Here is a 27,286-nt window from a genome sequence, read left to right as displayed (position 1 = left end):
CTTCTCATTTTCATAATAATGAAAAATATTCTCAACGGTTTCCATTATCATAATCTAGTAAAAATATATGCAATACCAATTTCATTGTATTATTAAATAATTTTTTACATTATGGTAATGATAATTTCAGTGGGATGGGTTGTACCTTATTCACATTCTAAAAATCCTGTTTAAGAAACACATTTAACATATACATTTATTACCTCACTTTTTTATTTTAATCTGACCTGGAAGTGTTCTTGACAGGCTTTGTTAGATTTATGCTGTGCAAAAATGAATTAGTTTGTCAATATTCCTGCTTTAGTTTTGAACTGTACATTCTTGCATTCTTTATGATGGAAATATTAGTTTGTTATTGGGCACGCTGTATTCATGGGCCACGTGTGTGTGCGAAACACGAAGACTACATACACACAATGCCAACTGATTTGAGTGTGTCATATCTGTTAAATGACTTTGCCGTATCTGCTGACATGTCTCCTCAGCCTCTCCGACCAGTATTGATGTAGTTTATACGCTCCAGGATGAAGTTTTCATAATTTATTTCATGCATTTTTTATCACTTTTTCACATTTTTAGTCATAGGGCAAACATATTTTACATCTTAGTCCTGTGCTTCTTCATTCATTTGCACTGTTCTGTTTTTGCTTTATTTTGCACCTTACACAGCTCTTGGTTGGAATAATGCCTATTAGGGATCGAATATCACATTTCTTGAAATTGATTTAACAAAAATAGTATGTGTATCCATTGAGAGCATAACATTTACTTGAAGCACCAGCTATAGCCCTTATCAGCTCAAAACTGCTGATCAATATTCTCTGCACAATTATTTTTTAAGACTCTGGCTTTGTTCACACTGCACACAATTCTGATTTGGTCTCCTAATAAAATGTTTAGGGCCGACTGTCTGTGCTGTTATTTTGAAGGTGGTGAATTTGGATCCATTTCTTCAAACAGTGTAGTCAATATCTGGTATAATGTAGACTTAACCAGTGACATCAGCTTGTGTATGTCAGGTTTTGATTGTTCTTGTAAAAAAAAAATGCTAAATGCAGCCTTGGAGACATGTTGATTTATTATTTTTTGAACGGTAGTACATTTGAAACTTGCTGCCTGTCTGAACAAAGCCTTTGAACCCATGTTTTTTCATGTCACATAATTAAGGGCAAATTTTATTTAAGAGAATGTTAAAATAAAGCTATTTTACCAAGTGTTAGAATTCAACCAAGTCTTATTGTACATTCTAGTTCAATTTGTCACTTTAGCACATTCCAGTCTATAACAGATCCTCCAGATGTTCTTTGCAAACATTAAATATTCTTAAGGGATGTATATTAGATGTTCAGAGTGTTGGGAACTATTGTTTTTGTGTCTTACAAAATGTAATGCCACTTCAAGTGCTTCATTAGTTCCTGTAACTCTAGTCAAGCTGCTCATTGCTCTGGTGGTTAATATAGTTTATGTCAAAACGTTTCTTCATCCTTTTTGTTTTATTCATCAAGAGAATATTAAATGTACAATTTTGTTTTGATGAATTTGAGGGGAGAAAATGTCAAAAAACAAGGAAATGTTCAATAAACGAATGAAGGCTATGAAGTGTTCACAGTTTATCTTAGAAGGCTAATCTTTACATAAAGAAATTCCCTTTAAAAACATCAAAAATTCACAATATATCTTTATTAAAACATTACACCAGACACCAAGCTATATCAAAACAATTTATAACCTATACATCAGATACAGAACTTCCAAATAGGAATGAGAAGTTATATTCTGAATTTATATGTTGATTACAAAAGGGAAGGCTGGTAAAGATAAAAGAGAAGAAGTGAGAGAGGATAACAATGGAATGTATACACAACACACACACAAATAGAAATATTCAACATTAATCAATGATCTTTGCTGCTTCTTGGTTCAGTGGCTTTGGTCAGATTCCCTGTTTCCTTCTTTAAAACACTCAAAAGTGTCTGAGAGCTTTCAAGAATCTGAGAGATAGAGAGAACAGGTTTAGTCAAACAAGAATGACACTTGCACTGAGACTGAAGTTCATCAGTTTGGCAAAGGCTAAAAAAAGTTCAATTTAAACCGAACCAAAAAAAAAAAAAAATTGCTTTATGTAAGCGTTTTCTGCAGTTGTCCAAACACTGGCATCATTATTTCAAAACACTAAAGAGGATAGTAGATCTTTTTTTTTTTTTTTATTAACCAACAACATATATAATTACATTTTAATTATAGAGTAGAGGCTAGATCTTTTTAATATGTAGAAGTGACTATATTATATCTAATAAAGTTTGAATGTACTGACAAACCAGTATATCGACCTGGATGATTAATTTGCTAATATACACCTAAAATGGTGGAAGACGTAACATGGGGGAGAAGAATGGTTGCATAAAGTCATTATTTTAGTTTTATTTGTGCACAAAAAGTATTCTCGCAAGTAGTTTCGCAAAAACGTAAGTTGAGCCACTGATGGACTGTTTTACCGATGTCCTTACTACGAACATTATATTTGCATTGCTGTCTATAGAAGGGTTTAGAGAGCTGTCAGATTTCATCAAAATATCTTAATTTGTGTTCTGAAGATCAACAAAGGTCTTATGGGTTTGGAAAGACATCAGGGTAATGACAGAATTTTAATTTTCGGGCGAACTAACCCTTTAAGTTTTCATATGTGCAACATTAATAAAGCTACAGTAGTTGTTGGTTTTTCTGATCCTTCCCGATTAGTAGTAGTATATTTTTATTTAATGTCAGCATCTTAGGCTATTTTCTTTTACAAATACAAGTATTACAAAAACAATAAAAACCAGCAAACAAACACATAGTTATATTACACAATAGTTTTGTTCCCCTCCCAGTGAAGAGAACATGAAATATTAAAAACAGGTTGACTGTGTCCTTACCTTCATGTATGCTGCCTCGGTCTCCGCGATGGTGCGGTCAAAGTCAGCGCGGGCAGCAAGGCGGCGTGCCAGGCTCTCGTTCACACGACTCAGCTTTTCTGTCAGCACACGGATATCATGCTGCAGACGACTTTTCTCTGCTTCCTCCTGCTGGATCAGCCGGTTTAAATCTTCTCTTTTAGAGCACAGTTCCTCTATGCCTGAGAAAGACGAGGAGAATGAAGGGGGCAATTTTTAAGAAGAAATTAAAAGGCGGCTTCAGGCACATGCCGAAAATAATGTTTTCCTTGCGTTTCTTTACATTCATGTTGTGATTGCTGTAAGGGAGTATGTATAAGTTGCAGACGAAGGCTTGCTCAGCAGTTCCTCCTACTAATTGAAGCAATAATGTGCAGGACTTTATCAACCACTGATTCAAGCTGTCAGGTCACTCTGTGAATATTAATCCATCACAATGTACAATGATTGTGAAACTAAAAATGTACTGATGGACAGGCCGTCTGTTCAGCTTGTTTCAACTTGCATCTCTAGACCCTAAAGTTTGTGTGTGTATATACACATGCTTTAAAAAGGTCTGTGATCAGTAAGATTTTATTTATTTTTTTATGTAAAAGTCTATTAAGCTTCTCTCTTTATTTCATCCAAAAATAGCACTTAAGATAGCACAAAATATAAATATTCTGTAACTATATACACTACTGTTTAAAAGTATTTATTTATTTTTAAAGAAATTAATACTTTTATTCAGCAAGTATGTGTTAAACAGATAAATAAATGATAGGAAAGCCTTATATTGTTACAAAAGTTTTCTATTTTGAATAAATGCTGTTCTTCTGAACTTGAATTTATCAACAAATCCTAAAAAAGTATCACAGGTTCCAAAAGAATTAAGTGGCATAATAGTTTCCAAAACTGATAATAAATATGTTCAGAATGATTTCTAAAGGATTATGTGACACTAAAAATTTGAGTAATGGATGAAAAGCTCAGCTTTGCCACCACAGGAAGAAATTATATTTTAAAGTGTATTTAAAAAGAAAGCAGTTAGTTTAAATTGTAATATTTCACAATGTTACAGTTTTTTTAATGTATTTGTGATCACATAAATACAGCCGTCATGAGCATAAGAGACTTCTTTTCAATATGAAATACGTTTGTTTGTACAAAGACAAATAGCATAAGAACACTTTGTTTTAAAAGAGGAAATTTTTGGGAATATAAATGTATTACCTTTTATCATTAAACTAGAACAGCTGTAATGTTGAAAGTGAATATAGAAAAAGTTTTGTTACACTTTCTGCTTTCTCAAATGTTGGTGAAACAGGTTACAAACAGTTTTTGTAATGAACTCTGGTTACTCTGCTGGTAACCTGTATTAACTTTGAAAAGAGAACTGACCTCTGATAATGCAATGACACTAAACTTTAAACATGTCCAAATACTTTTTTAAACCACTGAAGCCTTAAAGGAATGCCTATTTACGTCTCTCACAAAAACACACGTCTTCTTTGCCCTCAGTTAGTTATAAAAGAAAAAAAGGCACAGGATGACAGGTGTCACAAAAGTCTTCTAATCACTACTAAGCTACTATAATGACTACAATTGGTAGCGTAGACTAGCTGAATACAAGTTTCTTATACCCATGACAAAGTAACATACAACTATAAGAAAGTAATATCAAAAAGAAAACAATATTTTTTAGGTCGATGTCTACTTACACTTGACAAGCTCATTGTTGTAGGTTTGCAGCGCTGCTCCTTGCTGGGTCATTCTGATTAGCAGGCTAGCTCTGTAACTACAAGAAGAGGCCCGCCTGCACTAGTTTAATCACTAAGAGCGTTTCATGCAACTTAGCATTGAAGTCTGTTTGTTGGTTGTACCTTGTGAGTCAGATTCTTGCTTGAATTAGCAAACCACTAACTTTACTGAGCGTTAAATGGAACACATCTGCGAGGGGAGTAACGTTAAAGAAAACATTCCAGAAGCCCAGCAGCGATTAAGTCAAGTCTCCCTCCTGTTTCCATAGGAACGTTCAAGAAGCGTCATCACGTCGGTTTCCGTTAGGCTTTTATTTTAGAATTTAGGATAGTAAAAACAATACAGTCAGATACATTTAAATATTAATCTCGAATAGAGCCAAATACCTGCGCACTACCTGCACGTATGATTATTTATTATTTTTTTATTATTGTTGTTGTTGTCATTACCAGTACTAATAGTTTTATTTATTTATTTGTTATACATGTTTTATTTATTCAACATAATAAGACTACTATTTATTATTATTATTATTATTATTATTATTACTACTACTTTTTTTTTTTTTTTTATTGAACACAGAACAAATAACATACATAGTACAGAGCATAGGACAGTCAGTGTAATATACAATTACATTAATTAGTTACAGGGGATCTAAAGAAAACTTCATAATATTTTAGGCATGTTAATGACTTTTTGTTTTTTATAAATTTCAATGAAGATATAAAACAATCAAATTCAATTAAAAATACTTTAAATATAGGGGATGAGTTTAAACATTTTTGTTTATGTATGTAGAATTTCGCCAGCAATATGAATAAATTAACAATGTATTCAAGACCTTTGTTTACATTATTTTCATAGTACATAATAATATCCTTTAAAGAAAAATAATATTTATCCTTTACAAGAGAAAAAATAAAATCTGCCAATTCTTTCCAAAACTTTTGGGAAATTTTACAATCAAAAAACAAATGTGTTAATACCTCTTTCTCATTTTTACAAAAAGAACATAAATCATCAATATCAGAGTATCTTGAAATTATTGATTTAACAGGGTAGATGGTATGCAAAATTTTAAAATGTATTTCTTTAGTTTTGTTATTAATACAATATTTAAACGGGATTAACCAAGCAGACTTCCAATTAATATTATCAATAATAGAGTTCCAAAAACATTTTCCTCTAGGTGTTATTTTATTTTGTTTTTGGAAAATAGTGTAAATATGCTTGTTATTGCATTTTTTACCAATCAATTCAAGACCGTTTAAAATTAATTTTGGTTTTGTCCTTACTATAGAGTTGTAGTGAATATGACTTTTAACCAGATGTACAAGAGTAGAAGGAATAGCTTTAATTACCAAATTAAATTCCTTAAAATGCACAGGGAAATTGTGGATTCGCATAAATTGTTCATAAGTTAAAAGATTTCCAAAATTATCAAACATATTAATCAGATGATTAATATCCCTGTTAAACCAATTCCTTAAAAATAAAGATCTATTGGCACTCATTATATTGATATTATTCCATATGAAGGCAGTGTGAGGAGAGAAATTGTGTGAGTAGCAAATTTTCCATGCTAAAAGCACTTGCTGGTGGAATTTTGACAATTTAAGAGGGAGTTTAGAAATATTAAAGTCACAAGTTAGCAGAAATTCTAAGCCACCTATTTGGTCAAAGAGACTGTGTGGGATGTGGTTCCAAAGGGAGTAACGATCAATCAAACATTTTTTAATCCAATTGATTTTAAAAGTTCTATTAACATCTTCAAAATAGAGTATTTCCAGACCCCCTTCAGCTTTCTTGTTAGTAAGAACTCTTTTCTTCAGTCTTTGGGATTTGTTTTTCCAAATAAAAGAATAAAACAGATTATTGATATCTTTAGAATAAGAATCTTTAACATATAAAGATAAGGCGGGATAGACAAATCGAGATAAGCCTTCTGCTTTACATAATAGGACACGACCATAAACAGAAAGATCACGTTGTAACCAACAGTTTAATAATGCTTTGGTCTTTTTTAATCTAGAGGAGAAATTTAAGCTTTGTCTTTCTGTAACATCCTTTGTTACAAGAATTCCTAGGTATTTGACAGAGGATTTCACTGGAATATCACTTATAACTTTATCATTTAAATTGTGTAAAGGAAGGATTTCACATTTGGATAAATTTAGAATTAGGCCAGAAGCCTTAGAGAAAATGTTGATGAAAGAGATAGCAGTAGGAATAAGAGATGAGCTCTTTAAAAATAAGGTTGTGTCATCCGCCAATTGTGAAATTTTAATTTCTTTACCAAAAATTTTGAGACCTTTAATTTGTTCATTATTAGCAATACCAATGGATAATAACTCGACAACCAACAAAAATAAAAAGGGGGAAATTGGACAACCTTGACGTACTCCTCGGTTAATGTTAAATCTTTTAGAGGTGGAAGTATTAAGTATTACAGAACTATTAATATCATTGTAAAACATTTTAACTACATTCAAAAATGTATTTCCGAATCCAAAAAGTGTTATAGTTTTAAATAAAAATTCATGTTCAATTGTATCGAATGCTTTATAAAAGTCTAAAAAGAAAATAACGGCTCCTTCATCAACATTCTCAGCATAATCCAAAAGGTCAAGCACAAGTCTAATATTGTTAGTTATGTGTCGTCCTTTCAAAAAACCTGATTGACATTCACTAATAATTTTATTTAAACCTTCTCGTAATCTGTTAGCAAATACTAAAGTAATTAATTTATAATCAATTGTTAGAAGGGAGATTGGTCTCCAATTTTCTATCAAATTTGGATCTTTATCCGGTTTAGCAATTAATGAAATTATACCTTGTTTCATAGTATTAGTCATTTCACCACTGTTAATACATTCATTATACATATTATAAAGAGGTATTTCGATCAGTTCCCAAAAATGTAAGTAAAATTCTACTGTCAACCCGTCTATACCTGGTGCTTTCCCTTTTTTCATTCTTAACAGGGCATCTTTAATCTCAGAAGAAGTTATATTGGATTCACAAAAATCATGAAAATCTTTATCAATAATAGGAGAATGTTGATTGACTATTTTAATGAATTCTTCACAATTATATAAATCAAATTTGGAATCATATAGTTCTTTATAAAAAGAGTAAACAAAGTCAGAAATTGTTTTCTGATCCATACAATGATTCCCGTTAATATTTAAAGCAGTTAAAGCATTTCTTTTAACATTTCTTTTTTCAAGTGCGAAAAAATAACTTGTATTTTTTTCTCCCTCTTCAAGCCATTTCGCCCTAGAACGAATAAAAGCACCTTTAGCCAGGTCTAAATAGATCAAGTCTAGCTGGGATTGAATTGCGACCAATTCAGCTTCTTCCTCCTTAGTAAGATTGTGCTTATGTTCCAGTATCCCTAACTTATTAATTAACTCTAACTCATTTTGTTTATTAATTTTTTTTAGTTCTTTACTACGTTTAACTGCAATCCTTCTGACATTATATTTAAAAAATTCCCATTTACATTTAAATCCTTCCTTTACACCTCCCAAAATGTCATTTGCAAATTTTTTAACACTATTATTAAAGTATTCATCCTTAAGAAGATTATTATTAAATTTCCAGTACCCTCTAAGACTAGAATTCTCTTTTGTGCCTATAAGGGTTAAAGAAATAAGCTTATGATCAGTTAAAGGGGCATACTTTTGAACGATTTCCTTGACATATTGCAAGGCAGATGTAGAAATAAAAAACATATCAATTCTAGATTGCAAAGATTTGTCTTTGTTAGACCAAGTATATTCGGATATTCCAGGGTTGTAGAATCGCCAAGCATCAGTAAGAAATAAATTGGCACATAGAGAAGGTAAATTTGATTGTGCATCACGTTGAGAAGAACGAGGTGGATATCTATCACACAGATTATCCACGCATTCATTAAAGTCGCCTGAAAATATAACATATGAAGCTTGGAATGCATCAAATTTGCATTGAATAATATCAGAAACCTTTGCAAATAATGACTTATTCAACGTATTGGAATTGTGACCATAAATATTACAAAGTATAAATATAGTATTGTCTAATTTCACAGTCAAAATAACCCATCTTCCGTTTTCACACGCCACAGAGTTCAGAACGTCTCCTTTAAATCTGTTCAACAAAACCAAAACTCCCGCTGAATGCGAAGTGCCGTGACTGAAAAAAATAGATTTTCCCCATTGAGATTTCCAAAATTTTTCATCCAAATCTGTAGAATGTGTTTCTTGACAAAAAATAAAGTCAGCATCTGTCCGTTTTAAGAAAAGAAATAAAGCCTTTCGCTTCGTAATTTCTCGAACGCCCCTTACATTCAGTGACACTATGCTCAGAGAATTAAACTTAAAGTCCATTCCGAAAGAACTAGAACAAGAAAAAGAAAAAAGAAAGAAAAAATTCACAAATTACCAAGCTTCAAGACCTAATGTCTTGAAGCTGAAATTTACTATTCTAAATTAGAAGCCCCGGAGATGCAACAGGCAGTAAACAATTATAGGGGAAAAAAATTTATAATTCGCCCGGCAAGTAAGAAAATTTGAAGATGCCTTTAATGGTTTTTCCATCAGAAATCCATCAGTCATTAGTGTCAATCCTTTTCCCCTCGATGTATGCATGTGGACCACGAAATATAGCCCTTTTGCCTTCCTCTCTAGCCTTCTTCACCCTCGGCCACAGTTTTTCTCTTGCCGCTTTGTCTTCAGGCGATAGCAACTCAGAGATGCGTAGCGCATTGTCCAGTAAAAATCTGGAGTTTTTGGCTGCCCTCCAAATCGCGTCCCGGTAACGGCGCATCGAGAAGAGAACGATAATGGGTCGCTTATTTGGTGGCGTTGATTTGCGACCAATACGATGAACTACGTCCACCACCCGATCAAGCTGGTCTTGAACATCTGGAGCAACCTTCGCAAGAGCATCGATAGTTATCCGTCTGACATTTTCTCCATCAGCCTCCTTCAAGCCATGCAATTTGAGAGACCAACGTCGAGTGTAACGTTGAGCCTCTGCTATATTAGACTTCAAAGTCGCGTTTTCGTCCTTTAAAGTTTGGATTTCTTTCTCCATCAGGGATAACCGTTCGTCGTGAGAGTTAACTTCGACGATGAGATTTTGTACTGAGGTTGTTAAACTATCCACCTTGGTCGAAGTGAGCTCCGTGGTTTTCTCAATCGCCGAAACCTTTAAGTGCATTTGATCAAGTTTCAAGCCTAGTGCATGAATAGCTTCAAGCACTTCCGAGGTGTTCTCAGAATCAGGTTTTGCACCAACTCGATTCCTTTTTTTGGCCGGAGAATCATTTTTTTGGGGTGTTTCAGGCAGACTAGGGAAATCGGCCAGGCAACAGGTCTCCATAACAGACTCGCAAGGAAGTTCCATCTCGTTTGCAACAGCGTTGTGATGAGAGGAGTGTTTCCTACTTCTCCTTTTGCCCATCCAAAACGTTTATTCCTTCAATACCATTGAGACGTAAGAGGTATCTTCGTATTAAAGAAAGTTAAATAGAAGCTGGGACATAATTTCCAGCTGCAAACTCCGCGTCTACTAAGGACAGAGATAAAGCATGTCTGATTAGAAGGACGCCATCTTGGCCCCCCCTCCCTTTGTCTCTATTATTACTACTACTACTACTACAAACAACGTCAGCGTGTCGTCATCTGCGAGCGACAAGCGTTTGAAGAATAGCGCTGTAATTTGTAGGTGTTATGTCTAAAGAGAATCATTTAAATGCTTTGATCATATGATTTTGGATTACACAGTCATGGAGTAAAATGAAAATATACGCATGGTAACGTGACAAAACATTATTCTTGTATCCCAGGGTATATGACTATTGTTTACACTACAGCCTGAGAGAGGAATGAACGAAGCCCAGTCGATGCCGCAGGGTCTTTCTGCAGCCTGGGACACAGTGACATCTGCACTGGTGAGTGTTAGATATAATACGGTGTAACTGGGTAAAAACGGTTGCTGAAATCGCGTCTGGTCTAAATCCAGCTTCTAATTGTAGCTTCATTAACAAAGCAAGTAACGTACCTTTGGAAAACGTTGAAACCCAATCATGATTCTCTTAGGTGTCTCCTGTGCCACCAAATGCTTCTACTGATAAGGTTCTCTCTGAAGCCTTGGCCCTGCTGGGTGTACATGGACTGGGTCAGTATGTGGAAGGTTGGCTGCTTGAGACTCTGCAGGTGCGTTTGACTACTTCTGTTGCACCAGACTTCTGGACGGGGCTCAAGCAGCCAGAGGGGGAGTCACAGGAGAGAGACAGGGCAAAGGCTTTAATAGAAGCCTTCCAAAACCTTCTCCAAGAGCTGCAACCTTTCCTTGGTATTTCACACCCTACTCGTTTGGCAACTGTTTTTATTAAAATATATTTACATTTATTAACAGCCTATATGTATTTGAAAAACAGATGTTAGAAAAGTATAGAGTTTGTTTATTGTTGCAGTTGTGACATAGCTGACTTAATTTTATTAGAAAAGCTATAAAACTACAGTAAACTATATAAAGTGTACTTTTTGTTGCTGGTTGAAACTCTAAAATCGAGACGTTGTAGAATAGTTGCTCTCAACTGCCCAACATAATTCTCTCTGTCTCTCTTGTTTTAATATATTAATTTATAATATTTATGTTTATAATTAATAATAATAATCCCCTTAGTTGACCCTTCAGGTGTTGAGCTATTGTTTTTGTAAAGTCAATGGAGTTCTGTAGTAAGTTGTATTTTGAAACTTTGAAGCTTTTTTCCTAGACACTGATATATTTTTCCTTAAATGTTTACGTTCCATAATGTGAAATCTAAAAGTTCTGATGTCTTAATGTATTATTTATAATTTTTATTTTGGATTTAAGGGGAAATTGTGACCAGATTTTTTTGTCCAGTGTTTCTTGAGTCTACTGTGTTAATATCTCTTTTATTTCTCAAGATGGTCTTGAGAGACTGGGCTCATGGCAGGATGAGGGTCGTGGAGGTCTGTCTGGTCCAGGGGCCTGTGGTCTGACAGAGAGAGCTTTCTCTGTCATTCGTGCCATTCTTCTGTTCTCTCCTCCACCTGTGCTGCAAGAGCGTGTGTTAGAGTTTTACAGCCGCACATTCTCCGTACACATGAGTCAGGCCGGGGAAGCAGTGGAGGCTGAGGAGGGCCATGATGAAGGTGGTTTGTGCCCAGGCTGTGCCGTCCTCCCTCACCTGTGTTGGTGTCAGGAAGCTCTAGAGCAGCTTCAAGGGCTCAGCCACATACTGTGAGTTGAAGAGAAATACTGTACCATTCTGATAATACTACAGATGCTGCCCTTTCCTTTGTTGTAAGAGAGCTGAATGTCTGTATCATTTAATTTGTGCAAGTCTTTGAAATGGAATTCTAGCATGCAGCATATTATACAGTACATACAGTTTACTACAATTTTTTTTTTTTTTTTGTAAAAGCATGCAGTATTCCCAGTAGTATTTTATATAGTATGTTTCATTTTACACATTAAAATACATTTTCTGTGTCCAACAACAGGAGAAGCAATGTGCTCAGTGCAAAACATTTTTGTTTTGCATCTTAATCAGTATCACAACAGACAATAGTGATATGGATTGATTTTATTTATGGAGAAGTATTTACAATATTTTATCTAATGAAATGGACTCAAAAAGTTAACTTCAAAATTCTTATATACTCAACAGAATAAAACATTAAAATGTGTGCTAACATTCATAGGCATCCATAGCTATTACTGCATAACAGTAACATTTAAAGAATATCAAATACATCAAGTACTTTCTTGGAGAGGTGGATTGCTAGGATATATAATGTCTTCATAAATGTCTGATGAAGATTTCTTATCTAATATCTTATAATGTTCATTTCAGCTCCACACTACAGCTGTTGGAGCGTGTGAGCTCAGAGGCCGTGACCAGCATCTTGCACCAGCTGATAGAGAAGAGGATGGAGCAGCGCTGCAGGGGAGAATACGAAAGCTCTTTTCTCACAGACTTCAATGATGTAAACACTTTTCAAACAGTTACAAAGCAGAAGATGTTTAATTTGATATGATCTTGAATGTTGATGCTTCAAATTATGCACAAGGGTTTAAATTTATGTAAAAATTCCATTAAGAGTCCGAAATGTGTAACTTGATTCATGTAGATTTTAAATTAGGTTGATTTGTCTGCACAAAACCTCTGCCAACTAGAACGACTAGAAGTGTGTGCAAATTCTGATGTGTGGCAGCTTTAAATAATGATAATTTATATCATTACATTAACATTTGATCTTTTGAAAAGTTCTACACGTGTAAAAACACTTCAAGTTTTTTATTATGGGTTTGGGGGTGTTCAGCAGATCCTGAACCCAAAGTCTGTGCAGCAGTCATATGTAAAAGACCCCATAAATATGGGGTAGATCAGCGGTTCTCAATTCCAGTCCTCGCACCCCCCAGCTCTGTACATTTTGCATGTCCCTCTTTGTTAACACACCTAATTCAGATTATCAGCTCATTAGAAGTGCTCTGAAACCTGTTGAAGTTTACTTTACTTTGGAACATTTATTCACAGATTTGCACTGCACAGTGTCTTCACACACAGACAAGTGTGACATCATATAGCTCGGTAAATAAATACATTTTAAACTCTTCAGTGCACTTTTGAATGGAACATACATTTGCTTCAAACTGGAATCATGGCAGAATATCCTGTGGCATCAGGGCACTTTCATTCGAATAGAACAAACATCTGATGCGATAAGAGAGACATACAAAATGTGCAGATCAGGGGGTCACGAGAACTAGATATAAGAAGATGATAATATATTTTTATAATATATTTTATAATATATTATTATAATATATTTTTTTAATACACTGTACAAATTAGTGAGAATTTTTCTATTTGAAATGGTTGATTGGTTAAGAAACAGTCAATCCTAAAAATAACAGCTGCACTTCATTTTAAACTATGCTCATATGAAGTGTACTTAACCAAGAATTTCAAAAACAAGTACAAATACAAAAGTAACTAATTTAATGTAAATGGACTTTAGGATCAGTGTTATTACGTTGTTATTATCTACTCATTGTAATAACTTTTGCAAGTACATAATATTTGCCTAAAAAACAGGACTGTACAATAAAAAGCTGACAAAATCATAACATTGATTAAAGGGATCACCCAAAAATCTAAATTATGTCATTAATAACTCACCCTCATGTCGTTCCAAATCCGTGAGACCTCTGTTCATCTTCGGAACACAGTTTAAGATATTTTAGATTTAGTCCGGGAGCTCTCAGTTCTTCCATTGAAACTGTGTGTATGGTATACTGTCCATGTCCTGAAAGGTAATAAAAACATCATCAAATCGAACTGAATCGTTTGAAACGGTCTCCAATAAGCATTAATCCACAAATGACTTAAGCTGTTAACTTTTTTAATGTGGCTAACACTCCCTCTGAATTAAAACAAACCAATATCCCGGAGTAATTCATGTACTCAAACAGTATACTGACTGAACTGCTGTGAAGAGAGAACGTCTCTGGTTACTCACGTAACCTTAGTTCCCAGAGAGGAGGGAATGAGACATTACGTATGGGGAAATCCATTTCCTCGAAATTATGAAATCTGATTGAATAACTCTTTTGCTTGCAAATAGCCAATGGCGCCCTCGCCCTCACCTGATTGGCTGACAGACATCAATATAGGAGAAGACGGGCGCCAAAAACCTCAGAATCTTCGACTGAACGAGAGTTATGAGGCTGGAAGGTTTTACACATGGCAGGTTACGTAATGTCTCGTTCCCTCCTCTCAGGGAACTAAGGTTACGTGAGTAACCGGAGACGTTCCCTTATCGAGTCGGTCTCTCGACATTACGTGTGGGGAACAATAAAACCCCCGCCGTGTGGGAAATACTGTCCGGCCCAGCTCGCATCGAGCCACAGAAGAGCATAAGCACTAATTCTTACAGCGTGTTAGCTCTAGGTCGGGTACCGGACCTGGTTGAAACCCCTCTTGGCAGATATCCAAATCAGCTCCTACACCATCCTAATCCCGTGCACCCAGATAAGCAACACTGGTGTGATATGGGGAAAATGCAGCAATATGTTGGTGCTTGGGAATACACTGCCGGCTTACAATGCGGGCATAATAAAGGGGCCACATTAGATAGTGAATGAATACCTCAACCATTGCTATTACTAAAATAACTGACTCTGTCTATAAGCACACAGGTCTATAAGCAGGTTCAAAAGGTGGGTCGGACAGCGCACTAAGCACGACCGGTCCCAGACAAGCCGCCTAGCTCCCCGAAGAAAGCTCGTTATCAGGGGGTGCCTCCCCACTGAATGGCCGTCTAGCAAGTCACGAAAAACGGCGATAGCTGCCACGTAGACTTTCACTGTAGATGGGGAACTGCCAGCATCCAGACGTTCCTGTAGGAAGGTCAGAATAATGGAGATATCGCAACTCCTGGGGTCCTCATTTTTGTCAACACACCAGTTAGCAAATACTTTCCACTTCAGAGTGTATAAACACCTCGTCGAAGGGGCTCTAGCCTCTGCTATTGTCTGCAGCACTCGCTGATTTACTCCACGCTGATCTGCCACACATGCAGGTCCCAAAGCTCTGGGTTGGGGTGCCATATGGTGCCCCTCGCCTGGGATAAGAGGTCCCTTCTCGGCGGGATCCGCCACGGGGGAAGCCGCGATATGTTCACCAGTTCCGGGAACCACGGCTGGTTGGGCCATTTGGGTGCTACCAGGATCAACGCACATCTCTCCTCCCTTATCTTTTGCAGCACCAGCGGCATTAACTTGACTGGGGGAAAACCATACTTCCATCCCTTGGGCCAGTGGCTGGACAGCACGTCCCCCCCCAGTGGGCGTTCTCTTGCAACGCAAAGAGGTCGATCTCCGCTTTGCCAAACAGATTCCAGATCATATTTATCTTTGCGGATGGAGCCTCCATTCTCCGTGTACAATGCTGTCCCTGGACAGCATGTTCGCTCCACAATTCAAACTGCCCGGTACGTGCACTGCTTGAATCGACAGAAGTACCCTGTCCGTCCATAACAGCAGCTGTCTCGCTAATCCCTGCAGGGATCGCGAATGCAAACCTCCCTGGCGATTGATGTACGCCACCACCGCCGTGTTATCCGTTCTGATGAGAACATGACCGTGTTTCACAAACAGAAGGAAACTCTGCAGCGCTAGATGAACCGCTTCCATCTCCAAGCAGTTTATATGCCAGCACATCTCCCCACCCCCTGGCCACGTACCGAAAGCTGGTCTGCCATCGCATAGGGCTCCCAAGCCTGATAGTAATGCATCCGTAGTGACCACTACACATCTGACCACTCTGCCCGTAGCAGCACCCTGCTCGAATATGGTCGCGCCATCAGACCGAGCAACCTCTGAAATGTTCTTAAGGCGATAGCTCTGCCTTGAATGAAGAGGGCTAGTGTATTGTGAATCGACTGGATTCTCGGCTCTGACAGCTTCGCGATCATAGTGCGCGAGTCCAGTATCATAACCAGGAATGTGATATATTGGCGCGGCTGCAGTGTGCTCTTCTGAATGTTCACAGACAGCCCCAAACCTGTCAAATGGGCGAGGAGTCTGTGTTTGTGTTCCTCGAGAGCGCTTCTCGACCGTGCGATGACTAACCTTCGAGATAGTTCAGTATGCGCATTCCACTGAGCTTCAGGGGAGCGAATGCTGTATTCATGCACATTGTAAATACACGGGGAGCCAAAGCGAGCCCAAACGGCAACACTTTGAGCTGGTACGCCACACCCTCAAATGCAAGACGCAGGAAGCGCCTGTGATGGGGGGCTATCTGGATGTGGAAGTATGCATCCTTTAGATCCACTGCAATGAAGTAATCATCGGGCTGAATGTGCGCAAGGATCTGCTTCACAGTTATCATCTTGAACGTGCGTTTCCCGAGCGCTTTGTTCAGTAATCTCAGGTCTAAGATGGGGCGCATACAGTATTGTTCAAAATAATAGCAGTACAATGTGACTAACCAGAATAATCAAGGTTTTTAGTATATTTTTTATTGCTGCGTGGCAAACAAGTTACCAGTAGGTTCAGTAGATTGTCAGAAAACAAACAAGACCCAGCATTCATGATATGCACGCTCTTAAGGCTGTGCAATTGGGCAATTAGTTGAAAGGGGTGTGTTCAAAAAAATAGCAGTGTCTACCTTTGACTGTACAAACTCAAAACTATTTTGTACAAACATTTTTTTTTTCTGGGATTTAGCAATCCTGTGAATCACTAAACTAATATTTAGTTGTATGACCACAGTTTTTTAAAACTGCTTGACATCTGTGTGGCATGGAGTCAACCAACTTGTGGCACCTCTCAGCTGTTATTCCACTCCATGATTCTTTAACAACATTCCACAATTCATTCACATTTCTTGGTTTTGCTTCAGAAACAGCATTTTTGATATCACCCCACTAGTTCTCAATTGGATTAAGGTCTGGAGATTGGGCTGGCCACTCCATAACATTAATTTTGTTGGTTTGGAACCAAGACTTTGCCCGTTTACTAGTGTGTTTTGGGTCATTGTCTTGTTGAAACAACCATTTCAAGGGCATGTCCTCTTCAGCATAGGGCAACATGACCTCTTCAAGTATTTTAACATATGCAAACTGATCCATGATCCCTGGTATGCGATAAATAGGCCCAACACCATAGTAGGAGAAACATGCCCATATCATGATGCTTGCACCTCCATGCTTCACTGTCTTCACTGTGTACTGTGGCTTGAATTCAGAGTTTGGGGGTCGTCTCACAAACTGCCTGTGGCCCTTGGACCCAAAAAGAACAATTTTACTCTCATCAGTCCACAAAATGTTCCTCCATTTCTCTTTAGGCCAGTTGATGTGTTCTTTGGCAAATTGTAACCTCTTCTGCACATGCCTTTTTTTTAACAGAGGGACTTTGCGGGGGATTCTTGAAAATAGATTAGCTTCACACAGACGTCTTCTAACTGTCACAGTACTTACAGGTAACTCCAGACTGTCTTTGATCATCCTGGAGGTGATCATTGGCTGAGCCTTTGCCATTCTGGTTATTCTTCTATCCATTTTGATGGTTGTCTTCCGTTTTCTTCCACGTCTCTCTGGTTTTGCTCTCCATTTTAAGGCATTGGAGATCATTTTAGCTGAACAGCCTATCATTTTTTGCACCTCTTTATAGGTTTTCCCCTCTCTAATCAACTTTTTAATCAAAGTACGCTGTTCTTCTGAACAATGTCTTGAACGACCCATTTTCCTCAGCTTTCAAATGCATGTTCAACAAGTGTTGGCTTCATCCTTAAATAGGGGCCACCTGATTCACACCTGTTTCTTCACAAAATTGATGACCTCAGTGATTGAATGCCACACTGCTATTTTTTTGAACACACCCCTTTCAACTAATTCAACTAATTGCCCAATTGCACAGCCTTAAGAGCGTGCATATCATGAATGCTGGGTCTCTTTTGTTTTCTGAGAATCTACTGAACCTACTGGTAACTTGTTTGCCACGTAGCAATAAAAAAATATACGAAAAACCTTGATTATTCTGGTTAGTCACATTGTACTGCTATTATTTTGAACAATACTGTACCTCAGTCCTTTTTCGGAACTAGAAAATAACGGCTGAAGAACACGGAATTTCTTCGTTCCTCGGGCACTATCTCTGCTGCTTGTTTGGCCAGGAGAGAGGAGATTTTTTCCCGTAGCAGCGGGGTGCTCTGTTCTGATACTTCTGTCATAATCACACCACCGAAGCAGGGTGGTTTGCGAGTGAACTGGAGCGTATAGCCACGTTTTATCGTGTTGATCACCCAATAAGATGCCGCCGGGAGCTTTGCCCACGCGCTCAGATGACTCAATACAGGGTCTGCGCACCAGCCACCGGGGAAGCATTGACCGCTACATGAATGGCAGGTGACTCGTCCGCGGCTTCTTGCACGGGAACATACATAGTCACCTCCTCGGGTTTCCCCGAGCTTCCACTTTGCGAAGCGTCTCTCGGGGGAGAGGCTTTGCTTATGTAGCAGGTAATAGTAGAGGGAGGAAGAAAGCTCATTTGCTGAGGCATGTAATGCATGTTTATTGAAACAGAACACAGCGGTTTCATTCTCACAACATTTACATTGTTGACGAACTCCGGGCGGGAACACGCCCTCTTCGGCGCGGGTCCGACGAACACATCCCGTGCTCTCTTCCCCCTTGCCAGCTGGGCGCCCTTTGCTGCTAGAGGCAGGTTTAGTACCAAAACGGGGCTTGCCCCTGGCAGAACGGTGGCTCTGGCTCACGGCGCTCTATTGCGCCCGGGAACGTGCGCCTGATATATCCCGCCGGGCGCTGCGCTGAAGAAGACCTGGACCTCGCTGCAGGGGGGGGGGGGGGGAATGAGACCGTTTCGGCCTATTTCTCAGACAGAGATTCCACCGCGACACCGAAAAGACTGGTGGGGCTCACCGGCGCATCCAGAAACTGCCTCTTTTCGGCATTGCGCATGCCGGACAGCGTCAGTCACAGATTGCAATGCAGGACCACAAGGCTGCTCATATTGCGGCCGATTCTCTGTGTGACCTTCTTCGACGCTGCGAGAGCGAGATCCGCCGCCGTGCGCAGCTTCCTGATCCACTCTGGGTCCGGGCTTCAATCGTCCAGGGACCCCAGGAGCCAAGTTTGACCTGTAGGATTGCCATCGTGTGGAGGGCAGATGCTGCATGTCCATCCGATTTGTATGCCTTCTCGGCGATGTGAGCAGTAGCTCGACATGGCCTAGAAGGCAAAGAGGCATTTTTTCAGCCGGGAGAAGACGCCAGGTGGGCCGCGATAGCATCCTCGACGGGAGGCGGTCGCGTGTATCCTAATTTCTCCGCCCCTTCCACTGTCGTCAGCAGCTGGGTCCCCTGTGCATTGGCTTGGGCTGAGAAAGGGGAGCACCATGACCGGGTGAGTTCCTCGTGGACCTCAGAGAAAAAGGGCGCGGGTCTCTGTGGGGCTTCAGCCTGACAGCCCGTGCCGAGGAAGGAACCGTCCATCCATCTCTTAGACGGCAGCTCCTTGGGGGCTGTCCACTCCAATTCCATATCTGCCACCGCCTCCGTGAGGATTGCCGTAAGCTCCGCATCCAGCGAGGCGGGGGCGGCTTCAGGAGGGGCCTCGAACCATGCTCCCGGGTCTGAGGCATTAGTAGACATGGCGTCGTCCTCGTCATATCCAAACTAGACCATTTCCCACGCTTCTAGTGGAGGGCGGTAACTGGCCTCAGAGTATGAGAGGGGATCTTCCACGTGAGGATGGCGTGGGCTTTGGGCCGATGCCAGTACCTCGACAGAATCTGTCAACAGAGCTCTCTGCAGTCTCCCGGTTCACAGCTCGATGGCAGCGGACGGGGGAGAGGCAGGAGATACAGGGCCACCGTTACGGGTAACAGCCAGCCTTGCATGAAGGATCTCGATGGGAAGCTCCTCACAGGAAAGACATCCCGATCCTTCGAATGCCGCCTATGCGTGAGCCCGACTCAGGCACAGCACCCACTGGTCATGTGTGTCCGGGAAATCAATGGGCCCACCACACATGTGGCAAAGTGACATTTTAAGAGTAAAAATCACCGGAATGCGAGAGGGGGTCATTTTCCACAATTTTCCGCTCTGTATGCATGAATCCACGGCGAAACCAGACTCAAGTGAAGAAAAAAGATTCTGAGGTTTTTAGCTATTTGCAAGCAAAACAGTTTTTCAATCAGACTTCATAATTTAGAGGAAATGGATTTCCCCATACGTAATGTCGAGAGACCCACTCGATAAGGGAACTGAAGATGTACACCGAGCCAAGCCAGATAACGAACAAAAGATTGACTCGTTCACAAGTCAAGAACAGGTTGCATCGGTTTTTGGATCACCAGTAGTTCTTTCGGAAAGTTCGATTCAATAAACCGGTTGAAGAAAACGGTTCACCTGTTCTTTTGCGCTCGACGTAAGGATGTCATTTGCGATGATTGTCCTTGATTCAAGCCTTCGGTTTACCCGCGCTCATAACATTAGCACAGAATCAGTTCAGAATCATTCACCAAAAGAACCAGTTCTGTTCAGATGCTCTGTGTGTCATTCTGCTTCACGCTGAATCACACAACACAAGCGCAGTATCATCAGCTCCTCCGTTCTCGAATCAGACGCGCCTGACAGAAATGGTTCTTGACTCGAGAACAAGTCAATCTTTTGTTCGTTTTCTGGCTCGGCTCGGTGTTCATCTTCAGTTCACTCTTCACAGCAATTCAGTCAGTGTACTGGCTGAGTAAATTAATTACTCGGGGATATTGGTTTATTTGAACTCAGAGGGAGTGTCAGCCACATTAAAAAAGTTAACAGCTTAAGTCATTTGTGGATTTATGCTTATTGGAGACGCGAACCGTTTCAAACGATTCAGTTCGATTTGGTGAACTGGTTCAAAAAGATACAGTTACATCGAATGATTCGTTTGCGAACCGGATATGACAAACTGCTTTGTTTTGAACTCTCTCACAACAGACACGGAAGAGAAGACAATGCTGAATAAAGTCGTAGTTTTTGCTATTTTTGGACCAACATGTATTTTTGATGCTTCAACAAATTCTAACTGACCCTCTTTTATCACATGGACTACTTTGATGATGTTTTTCTTACCTTTCTGGACATGGACAGTATACCATACACACCGTTTCAATGGAGGGACTGAGAACTCTCTGACTAAATCTAAAATATCTTAAACTGTGTTCCGAAGATGAACGGAGGTCTCACGGGTTTGGAACGACATGAGGGTGAGTTATTAATGACATAATTTAGATTCTGGGGTGAACTAACCCAATTAAAATAGTCTTAGTTGTTGGTTTTCATTGGTGAGCATAAGCAAGATTTTGAGCTAATTTGCTTCAAGCATATGGTGGATTTGGTTTTTACATTTTAATATTCAAGCCTGAAGTGTCCATTTAAAATAGTGTTAATTAAGAAATTGTGGTTAGTCTTATTGATGGACTCTCATCTAAAATAACACTAATAAATCACTGTGCTTCCAGTGGTTGGGGCAGGTTTTGGGATGGCTGAGTAGGGTGTTTGCCAGTAAGGTGCAAGAGGTAGGCAGTGATGCCACACCTACAGAAGGCACAGGGGGTCAGCCAACCAATGCTCTCCTCCAGCGCTGGCACTGTCACATGCAGCAGTTCTTCTGCCGTATCTATGTAAACATGAGAATCGAGGAGCTCTTCAGTATCATACGAGGTGAGAACGAAACTCTATTAATGTATCATACTACATGTAATCTTATCTTGGTTGTTTCATGGGAAATTAATTTCTGCTTAATTGTTGCAGATTTTCCAGAGTCTATTCCTGCTATTGAGGATCTTAAGTTCTGTCTTGAACGGACCAATCAGAGACAGCAGCTTCTTGCCTCCCTTAAATCAGCCTTTGAAACACGACTTCTGCATCCTGGTCAGTGATTCAGGACACTGCTATTTTCATACCCATGTGTGAAAATGTTTTGACTTTCATCATGTTTTTGTTTCCCACTTCAGGAGTGCACACATCTGACATTATCACTGTATACATCTCTGCCATCAAAGCTCTAAGAGAGCTGGACCCCTCTATGGTGATATTGCAAGTGGCCTGCCAACCCATTCGCAGATATCTCAGGTCAGTGGGGCTGCATGTATCAAGATAGCTGTGCTTGTTTGTAAACTAGTTCCATAACTGAAGTAATTAAAGGGATAATTCACCCAAAAATCACAGTTTAAGATATTTTAGATTTAGTCAAAGAGCTCTCAGTCCCTCCATTGAAACTGTGTGTACGGTATACTGTCCATATCCAGAAAGGTAAGAAAAACATCATCACAGTAGTCCATGTGACATCAGAGAGTCAGTTAGAATATTTTGAAGCATCGAAAATACATTTCGATACAAATAAACCCGTTTATTGAATCTAACTGTCCAAAAGAACTACTGGTGATCCAAAAACCGATGCAACCGGTTCTTGACTCGTGAACGAGTCATTATCTGGCTCGGCTCGGTGTTCATCTTCACTTCTCTCTTCACAGCAGTTCAGTCAGTGTACTGTTTGAGTAAATGAATTACTCCGGGATTTTGGTTTGTTTTAACTCAGAATGAGTGTCAGCCACATTAAAAAAGTTAACAGCTTAAGTAATTTGTGGTTTAATGCGTATTGGAGACGTGAACCGTTTAAAACAATTCAGTTCGATTTGGTGAACTGGTTCAAAAAGATCCGGTTACATCAAATGATTCGTTCGCGAACCGGATATGACAAACTGCTTTGTTTTGAACTTTCTCACAACAGACACGGAAGAGAAGACAATGCTTAATAAAGTCGTAGTTTTTGCTATTTTTGGACCAAAATGTATTTCCGATGCTTCAGAATATTCTAACTGACCCTCTGATATCACATGGACTACTTTGATTATGTTTTTCTTACCTTTTTCTTACACACAGTTTCAATGAAGGGACTGAGAGCTCTCTGACTAAATCTGAAATGTCTTAAACTGTGTTCCAAAGATAAATGGAGGTCTTACTGGTTTGGAACGACATGAGGGTGAGTTATTAATGACATAATTTAGATTTTGGGCTGAACTATCACTTTAATTCTTTGTTGTAATGTCGGAAATTACAGAACGCGTGAGGACACTGTGCGTCAAATAGTGGGCAGTCTGACGGGTGATGCAGAGGGTTGTACTGATCTAGCCAATGAGCTCTCACGAGCTGACCCTGTTACCCTGGAAACACAGGATAGTGAAGATGAGGGGAGTGATCCAGAAGACTGGACCCCAGATCCAACTGATGCTCTCACAGGTTAGTGTTAACTGCCAGCAGTTTTTTATTTTTTTACTTTTTATATTATTTTGAGGAATTGTTGACAATTTATTCAGGATTCTTTGCTGGATAACGGTATTTATAAAATATAATTAATATTAATAATGCTAAATGAAAATAATGTTAAATGCAGTTTAAGGTATTTCTGGTGGGATATATCTGTCAAATTTACCAGCCATTCGCATACGTGTATAATACATACAAGTCAATGCAGTCTGCAGAAATTCCTAACAGGTAATCAAAATTTCAGCTCTGTCACTGTCTTTCTCTCTTGTAGATAAAACTGGCTCTAAACGGCGCTCTTCTGACATCATCAGTCTGCTGGTCAGCATTTATGGAAGTAAAGAGATCTTCATTAATGAGTATAAGACTGTACTGGCTGACCGACTTCTGCACCAGCTCAACTACAGCACAGCCAAGTAATCCACCTTGCACACATGAACATATATACTTTTTCCCTCTATAATCCTTCGCTTAATACTCTTGAATCATCTTATTAACTTTGGTTTGGTTTAAAGCAGTCATATCATCCTCTCACATTGTTTTGCTGCTGTAGCTTTAAGACTTGTGAACACCCTTTGTATTGACTGAAATATTATAAATGCTTGCTCATTGCCTGCTGGTTAGTTGTTGCAGTCCAAATAGTCTGAACTGCTCCGTCCTTCAGTAGCAGCTTCTTTACTTTGCTTTACATTGACTGCGATCAAATTTATTTAGAATTTACAACATTGCAGTCTAAAAATAGGGAAAATACAATAAATAAATATTATGAATACAAATAAAAGTAAAATAAATGACATTATATGTTTCAAATAATATTTTAAAATCATTGAGTAAAGACCACTCATGTTTTAGTTTTTGAAAATTCAGTGGCCTGTTGATAGGCTCTCTTTTTATACACTACTTTTTTTTAAATATTAAGAAAAAATTATTATTTTATGTTATAATGATCTATATCAAAAGATTAAAGACATTCTAAAGCAAAAGAGAATGAGTTGTCCTGTTTGTTTACTAGGTTTTTAATATGTCAAAAACTTGTTTGATTTAATTCCCTCTGTATTTGGTTTTATAGAGAGATTCGCAATGTAGAGCTGCTGAAACTGAGGTTTGGCGAGTCCCACATGCATTACTGTGAGGTGATGTTAAAGGTATGCCTCTTAGTTATCAGTCATCCTGTTATCATGTGACCTCAAATGGATTTACTTCCATAACGTTAGCTATTTATATTATTGAATGTGTCTGTCTTTCTCTGCAGGATGTAGCAGACTCTCGGCGGATCAACGCTAATATTCGTGAGGAAGAGAGTCGTCTTCCTATAGAGGAACAGTCTACATTACCGCTGTCTTCCATGATCATCTCATCTGAGTTCTGGCCCCAGCTGAAGGAGGAGAAGATGGAACTGCCTGCGGTCGTCTCTCAAGCCATGGAGGACTACACACACCGCTTTGAAAAACTCAAGGTACACCCAGTCCATTGGTTCTCAACTGGTTTTGTGGTAAGACCCAGATACTATGTTCAACATCAAGTTACCCAAGGCAGTGACAAGAGTTTGTTTAGGTTCTTCAGTTCTTTATGATTTCCAAATCATGCCATTGATGATTTTACTTTATTCCAGTGTTTTGCTGAAAATGCTGGTCACACTTCATTTGAAAGTCCAATTCTTAATATTAACAAATCATTAACTACGACTTTTGCCTCAAATTCCTAATTTGCTGCTTGTTAATATTTAGTAAGGTAGTTGGGTTGCACTTTATTTTACAGTATGTGAACTAACATGTACTTATAGTCTACTTACAGTGTATTTATCTTAGAAAGTTCTGGTAACACAAGGTAACTACATGGGGTAGGGTTAGGTTTAGGGTAGGTTCAGGGTTAGTACCTAGTTATTACATAGTTATTGTAATTACTATAATAAGTACATAGTATGTACATGAGGAACAGGAAAAAGTGCTACCGGTAGTTGTTAAGTTTAGGTACAAGGTAAGATTAGGGATGCAGTCTGCACAATATGGTCATGCAGAATATGTGCTTTATAAGAACTAACTAACAGCCAATATGTTAATAATATGCATGCTTATAGCCCCCCCCCCCCCCAAAGTGTGACCAAAATACTGAATCGTTTTTTTCTCTCTTTTCTTTTTAATATTTTGCAGGCCATGAGGACTCTGAGGTGGAAGCCTCATCTGGGTTCTGTTACACTGGATGTGGAGCTGGAGGACAGAACCATCACAAACCTCACAGTGACTCCCATTCATGCTGCAATCATTTTACACTTCCAGGACAAAGGTGTGAAGAATTCATTCACCAAAATATTTTTTTTATTGACTGTATTGTTGTTTAACAACAATACAGTCAATACACTCTGACTTTAGATGCCTTAATGAGACTGCTAGGATTTTAATACTTCATGCAAAATGGAACTATTTGGAAGAAATCAATGGGAATGGGATCAGGCACGGACCAGACTCAAATCAAATTAAGCCAATCCCTGGTTCCCTCAACAGAAAACCTAATAGGGTTTTTTCATTGGTAAAATAACCTCTGTGACCAACAAAATTTGATGATTCTTACACATTTTGTTCATTGTCATAATCTTCACAAATTAACATAACCTAAGTTTTGAAGCCTAAATACAATCAGGTTCAATATCACCATCACAATGCTTACAACCATGTTTCAAAAACATTTGCCCTGAAAACTTGAGGTAAAAAAAAGTTTGCAAAACTTTGATTAGAAACACAAAAACTGGGTAGACTGTTTTTCTTATTTGAGTTCCATTTAGTTTCACTTGTTAATAACGTTATTACTGGTGTATTTTATGTAGTAGAATAAAACATGAAAATACTTAATAATTGTATTAACCACAGAACTTTGTAACACTAACTTTCCAGGTTTTGAACTAAAAATATACCTGCAGCAGTCTTATGCATTATGAGCATGTGCACTACCTAGTGTGCGAATGCCACAGTCTTGATTATTTGTTGGCTTGAAGTCCCATTACTATTTGCTTTCCTTCATTAGGCACATGGACATTGGAGGAGCTGAGTAGTGTCCTAGGTGTGCCACAAGAGATGGTGCGCAGGAAGTTGGCACTGTGGCAGCAGCAGGGTGTGCTGCGGGAGGAAGGCGGAGGTCGATATACTGTGCAGGAAACAAGCTCTTGCAGAGAGAGATCCGACAGAAGTGTGATGCTCATTGACAGTGATGAGGAGGGAGACTCCAACACCGCAACACAGTCCGAGCAGAAAGAAGAGAAACTGCAGGTGATTTATACACGTACTTTTATCATAATGCAATAATGTAACACTGTTCAGGACCTTTATTTGCCATGTAATGCTAAAACAATCCTAAACTGTTTTTCCTTATTTCTCAGCTGTTCTGGGCCTACATTCAGGCCATGTTGACTAACCTGGAGAGCATGACTTTGGAGAGGATCCACTCCATGCTGCGAATGTTTGTAGCCGCCGGATCTGGGGTCACTGAGATGGATGTGAATGACCTGCAGGCTTTCCTACAGAAGAAAGTCAGGGCACACCAGCTTATAGTGTCCACTGGTGTCTACAGGCTGCCCAAGACCACCCAGTAGTCAGAAACCATAGAGTGGAGATCAGAAAAACAATTAAATATCTTATAACTTCTGTCCCAAAACACAAAATTATCCTGGTTTGTATATTGTGCAAAATAATAAAAAGACACATTTTGTAATCAAATCTTTGGAAAAATAGGAGGGTTTATGAACTTAAGATCCTGC

The 27,286-nt window shown here is 38.8% G+C and overlaps 3 protein-coding genes across 3 annotated transcripts in view; 2 read left to right on the top strand and 1 right to left on the bottom strand.

The window, feature by feature from the left end:
• Window positions 1-1,661: 1,661 nt before the first annotated feature.
• LOC128030960 (microtubule nucleation factor SSNA1-like) lies at window positions 1,662-4,962 on the bottom strand. The gene is made up of 3 exons (XM_052619064.1): window positions 4,634-4,962; window positions 2,916-3,115; window positions 1,662-1,991 (listed from the first exon to the last, which is right to left on the bottom strand). Exons 1-3 carry the CDS (start codon window positions 4,683-4,685, stop codon window positions 1,896-1,898), a joined length of 348 nt encoding a protein of 115 aa, XP_052475024.1. The 5' UTR covers window positions 4,686-4,962; the 3' UTR covers window positions 1,662-1,895.
• Window positions 4,963-10,340: 5,378 nt separating this feature from the next.
• LOC128030942 (anaphase-promoting complex subunit 2-like) lies at window positions 10,341-27,245 on the top strand. Its single transcript, XM_052619038.1, has 15 exons — window positions 10,341-10,387; window positions 10,513-10,617; window positions 10,766-11,021; window positions 11,621-11,936; window positions 12,553-12,685; window positions 21,735-21,936; window positions 22,027-22,146; window positions 22,230-22,347; window positions 23,336-23,514; window positions 23,813-23,954; window positions 24,608-24,683; window positions 24,791-24,994; window positions 25,689-25,821; window positions 26,557-26,798; window positions 26,909-27,245. Exons 2-15 carry the CDS (start codon window positions 10,552-10,554, stop codon window positions 27,119-27,121), a joined length of 2,400 nt encoding a protein of 799 aa, XP_052474998.1. The 5' UTR covers window positions 10,341-10,387; window positions 10,513-10,551; the 3' UTR covers window positions 27,122-27,245.
• LOC128030958 (lipoma-preferred partner homolog) overlaps window positions 16,676-27,286 on the top strand; it is a 147,504-nt gene continuing 136,893 nt past the window's right edge. The window contains exon 1 of the mRNA XM_052619061.1: window positions 16,676-17,688. The gene's annotated coding sequence lies outside the window, so the exon portion shown is untranslated. The remainder of the gene's footprint in view (window positions 17,689-27,286) is intronic.

The sequence above is a fragment of the Carassius gibelio genome, chromosome A16 (genome assembly GCF_023724105.1).
Source record: "Carassius gibelio isolate Cgi1373 ecotype wild population from Czech Republic chromosome A16, carGib1.2-hapl.c, whole genome shotgun sequence".
Taxonomy (NCBI): Eukaryota; Metazoa; Chordata; class Actinopteri; order Cypriniformes; family Cyprinidae; genus Carassius; species Carassius gibelio.
Note: the sequence above shows the minus strand (reverse complement) of the source record. Positions and strands in the feature narration are given on the sequence as shown.

What these genes read in the sequence shown, in the direction of transcription:
- LOC128030960 (XM_052619064.1), bottom strand. Translation starts at nt 4,685, where the DNA reads ATGACCCAGCAAGGAGCAGCGCTGCAAACCTACAACAATGAGCTTGTC. An exon ending in CAACAATGAGCTTGTCAAGT is followed by an intron (nt 3,116 to 4,633) that starts GTAAGTAGACAT and finishes CGTCTTTCTCAG; the next exon opens with GCATAGAGGAACTGTGCTCT. An exon ending in CCGAGGCAGCATACATGAAG is followed by an intron (nt 1,992 to 2,915) that starts GTAAGGACACAG and finishes TCTATCTCTCAG; the next exon opens with ATTCTTGAAAGCTCTCAGAC.
- LOC128030942 (XM_052619038.1), top strand. Translation starts at nt 10,552, where the DNA reads ATGAACGAAGCCCAGTCGATGCCGCAGGGTCTTTCTGCAGCCTGGGAC. An exon ending in AGAGCTGCAACCTTTCCTTG is followed by an intron (nt 11,022 to 11,620) that starts GTATTTCACACC and finishes TTATTTCTCAAG; the next exon opens with ATGGTCTTGAGAGACTGGGC. An exon ending in GCTCTTCAGTATCATACGAG is followed by an intron (nt 21,937 to 22,026) that starts GTGAGAACGAAA and finishes TAATTGTTGCAG; the next exon opens with ATTTTCCAGAGTCTATTCCT.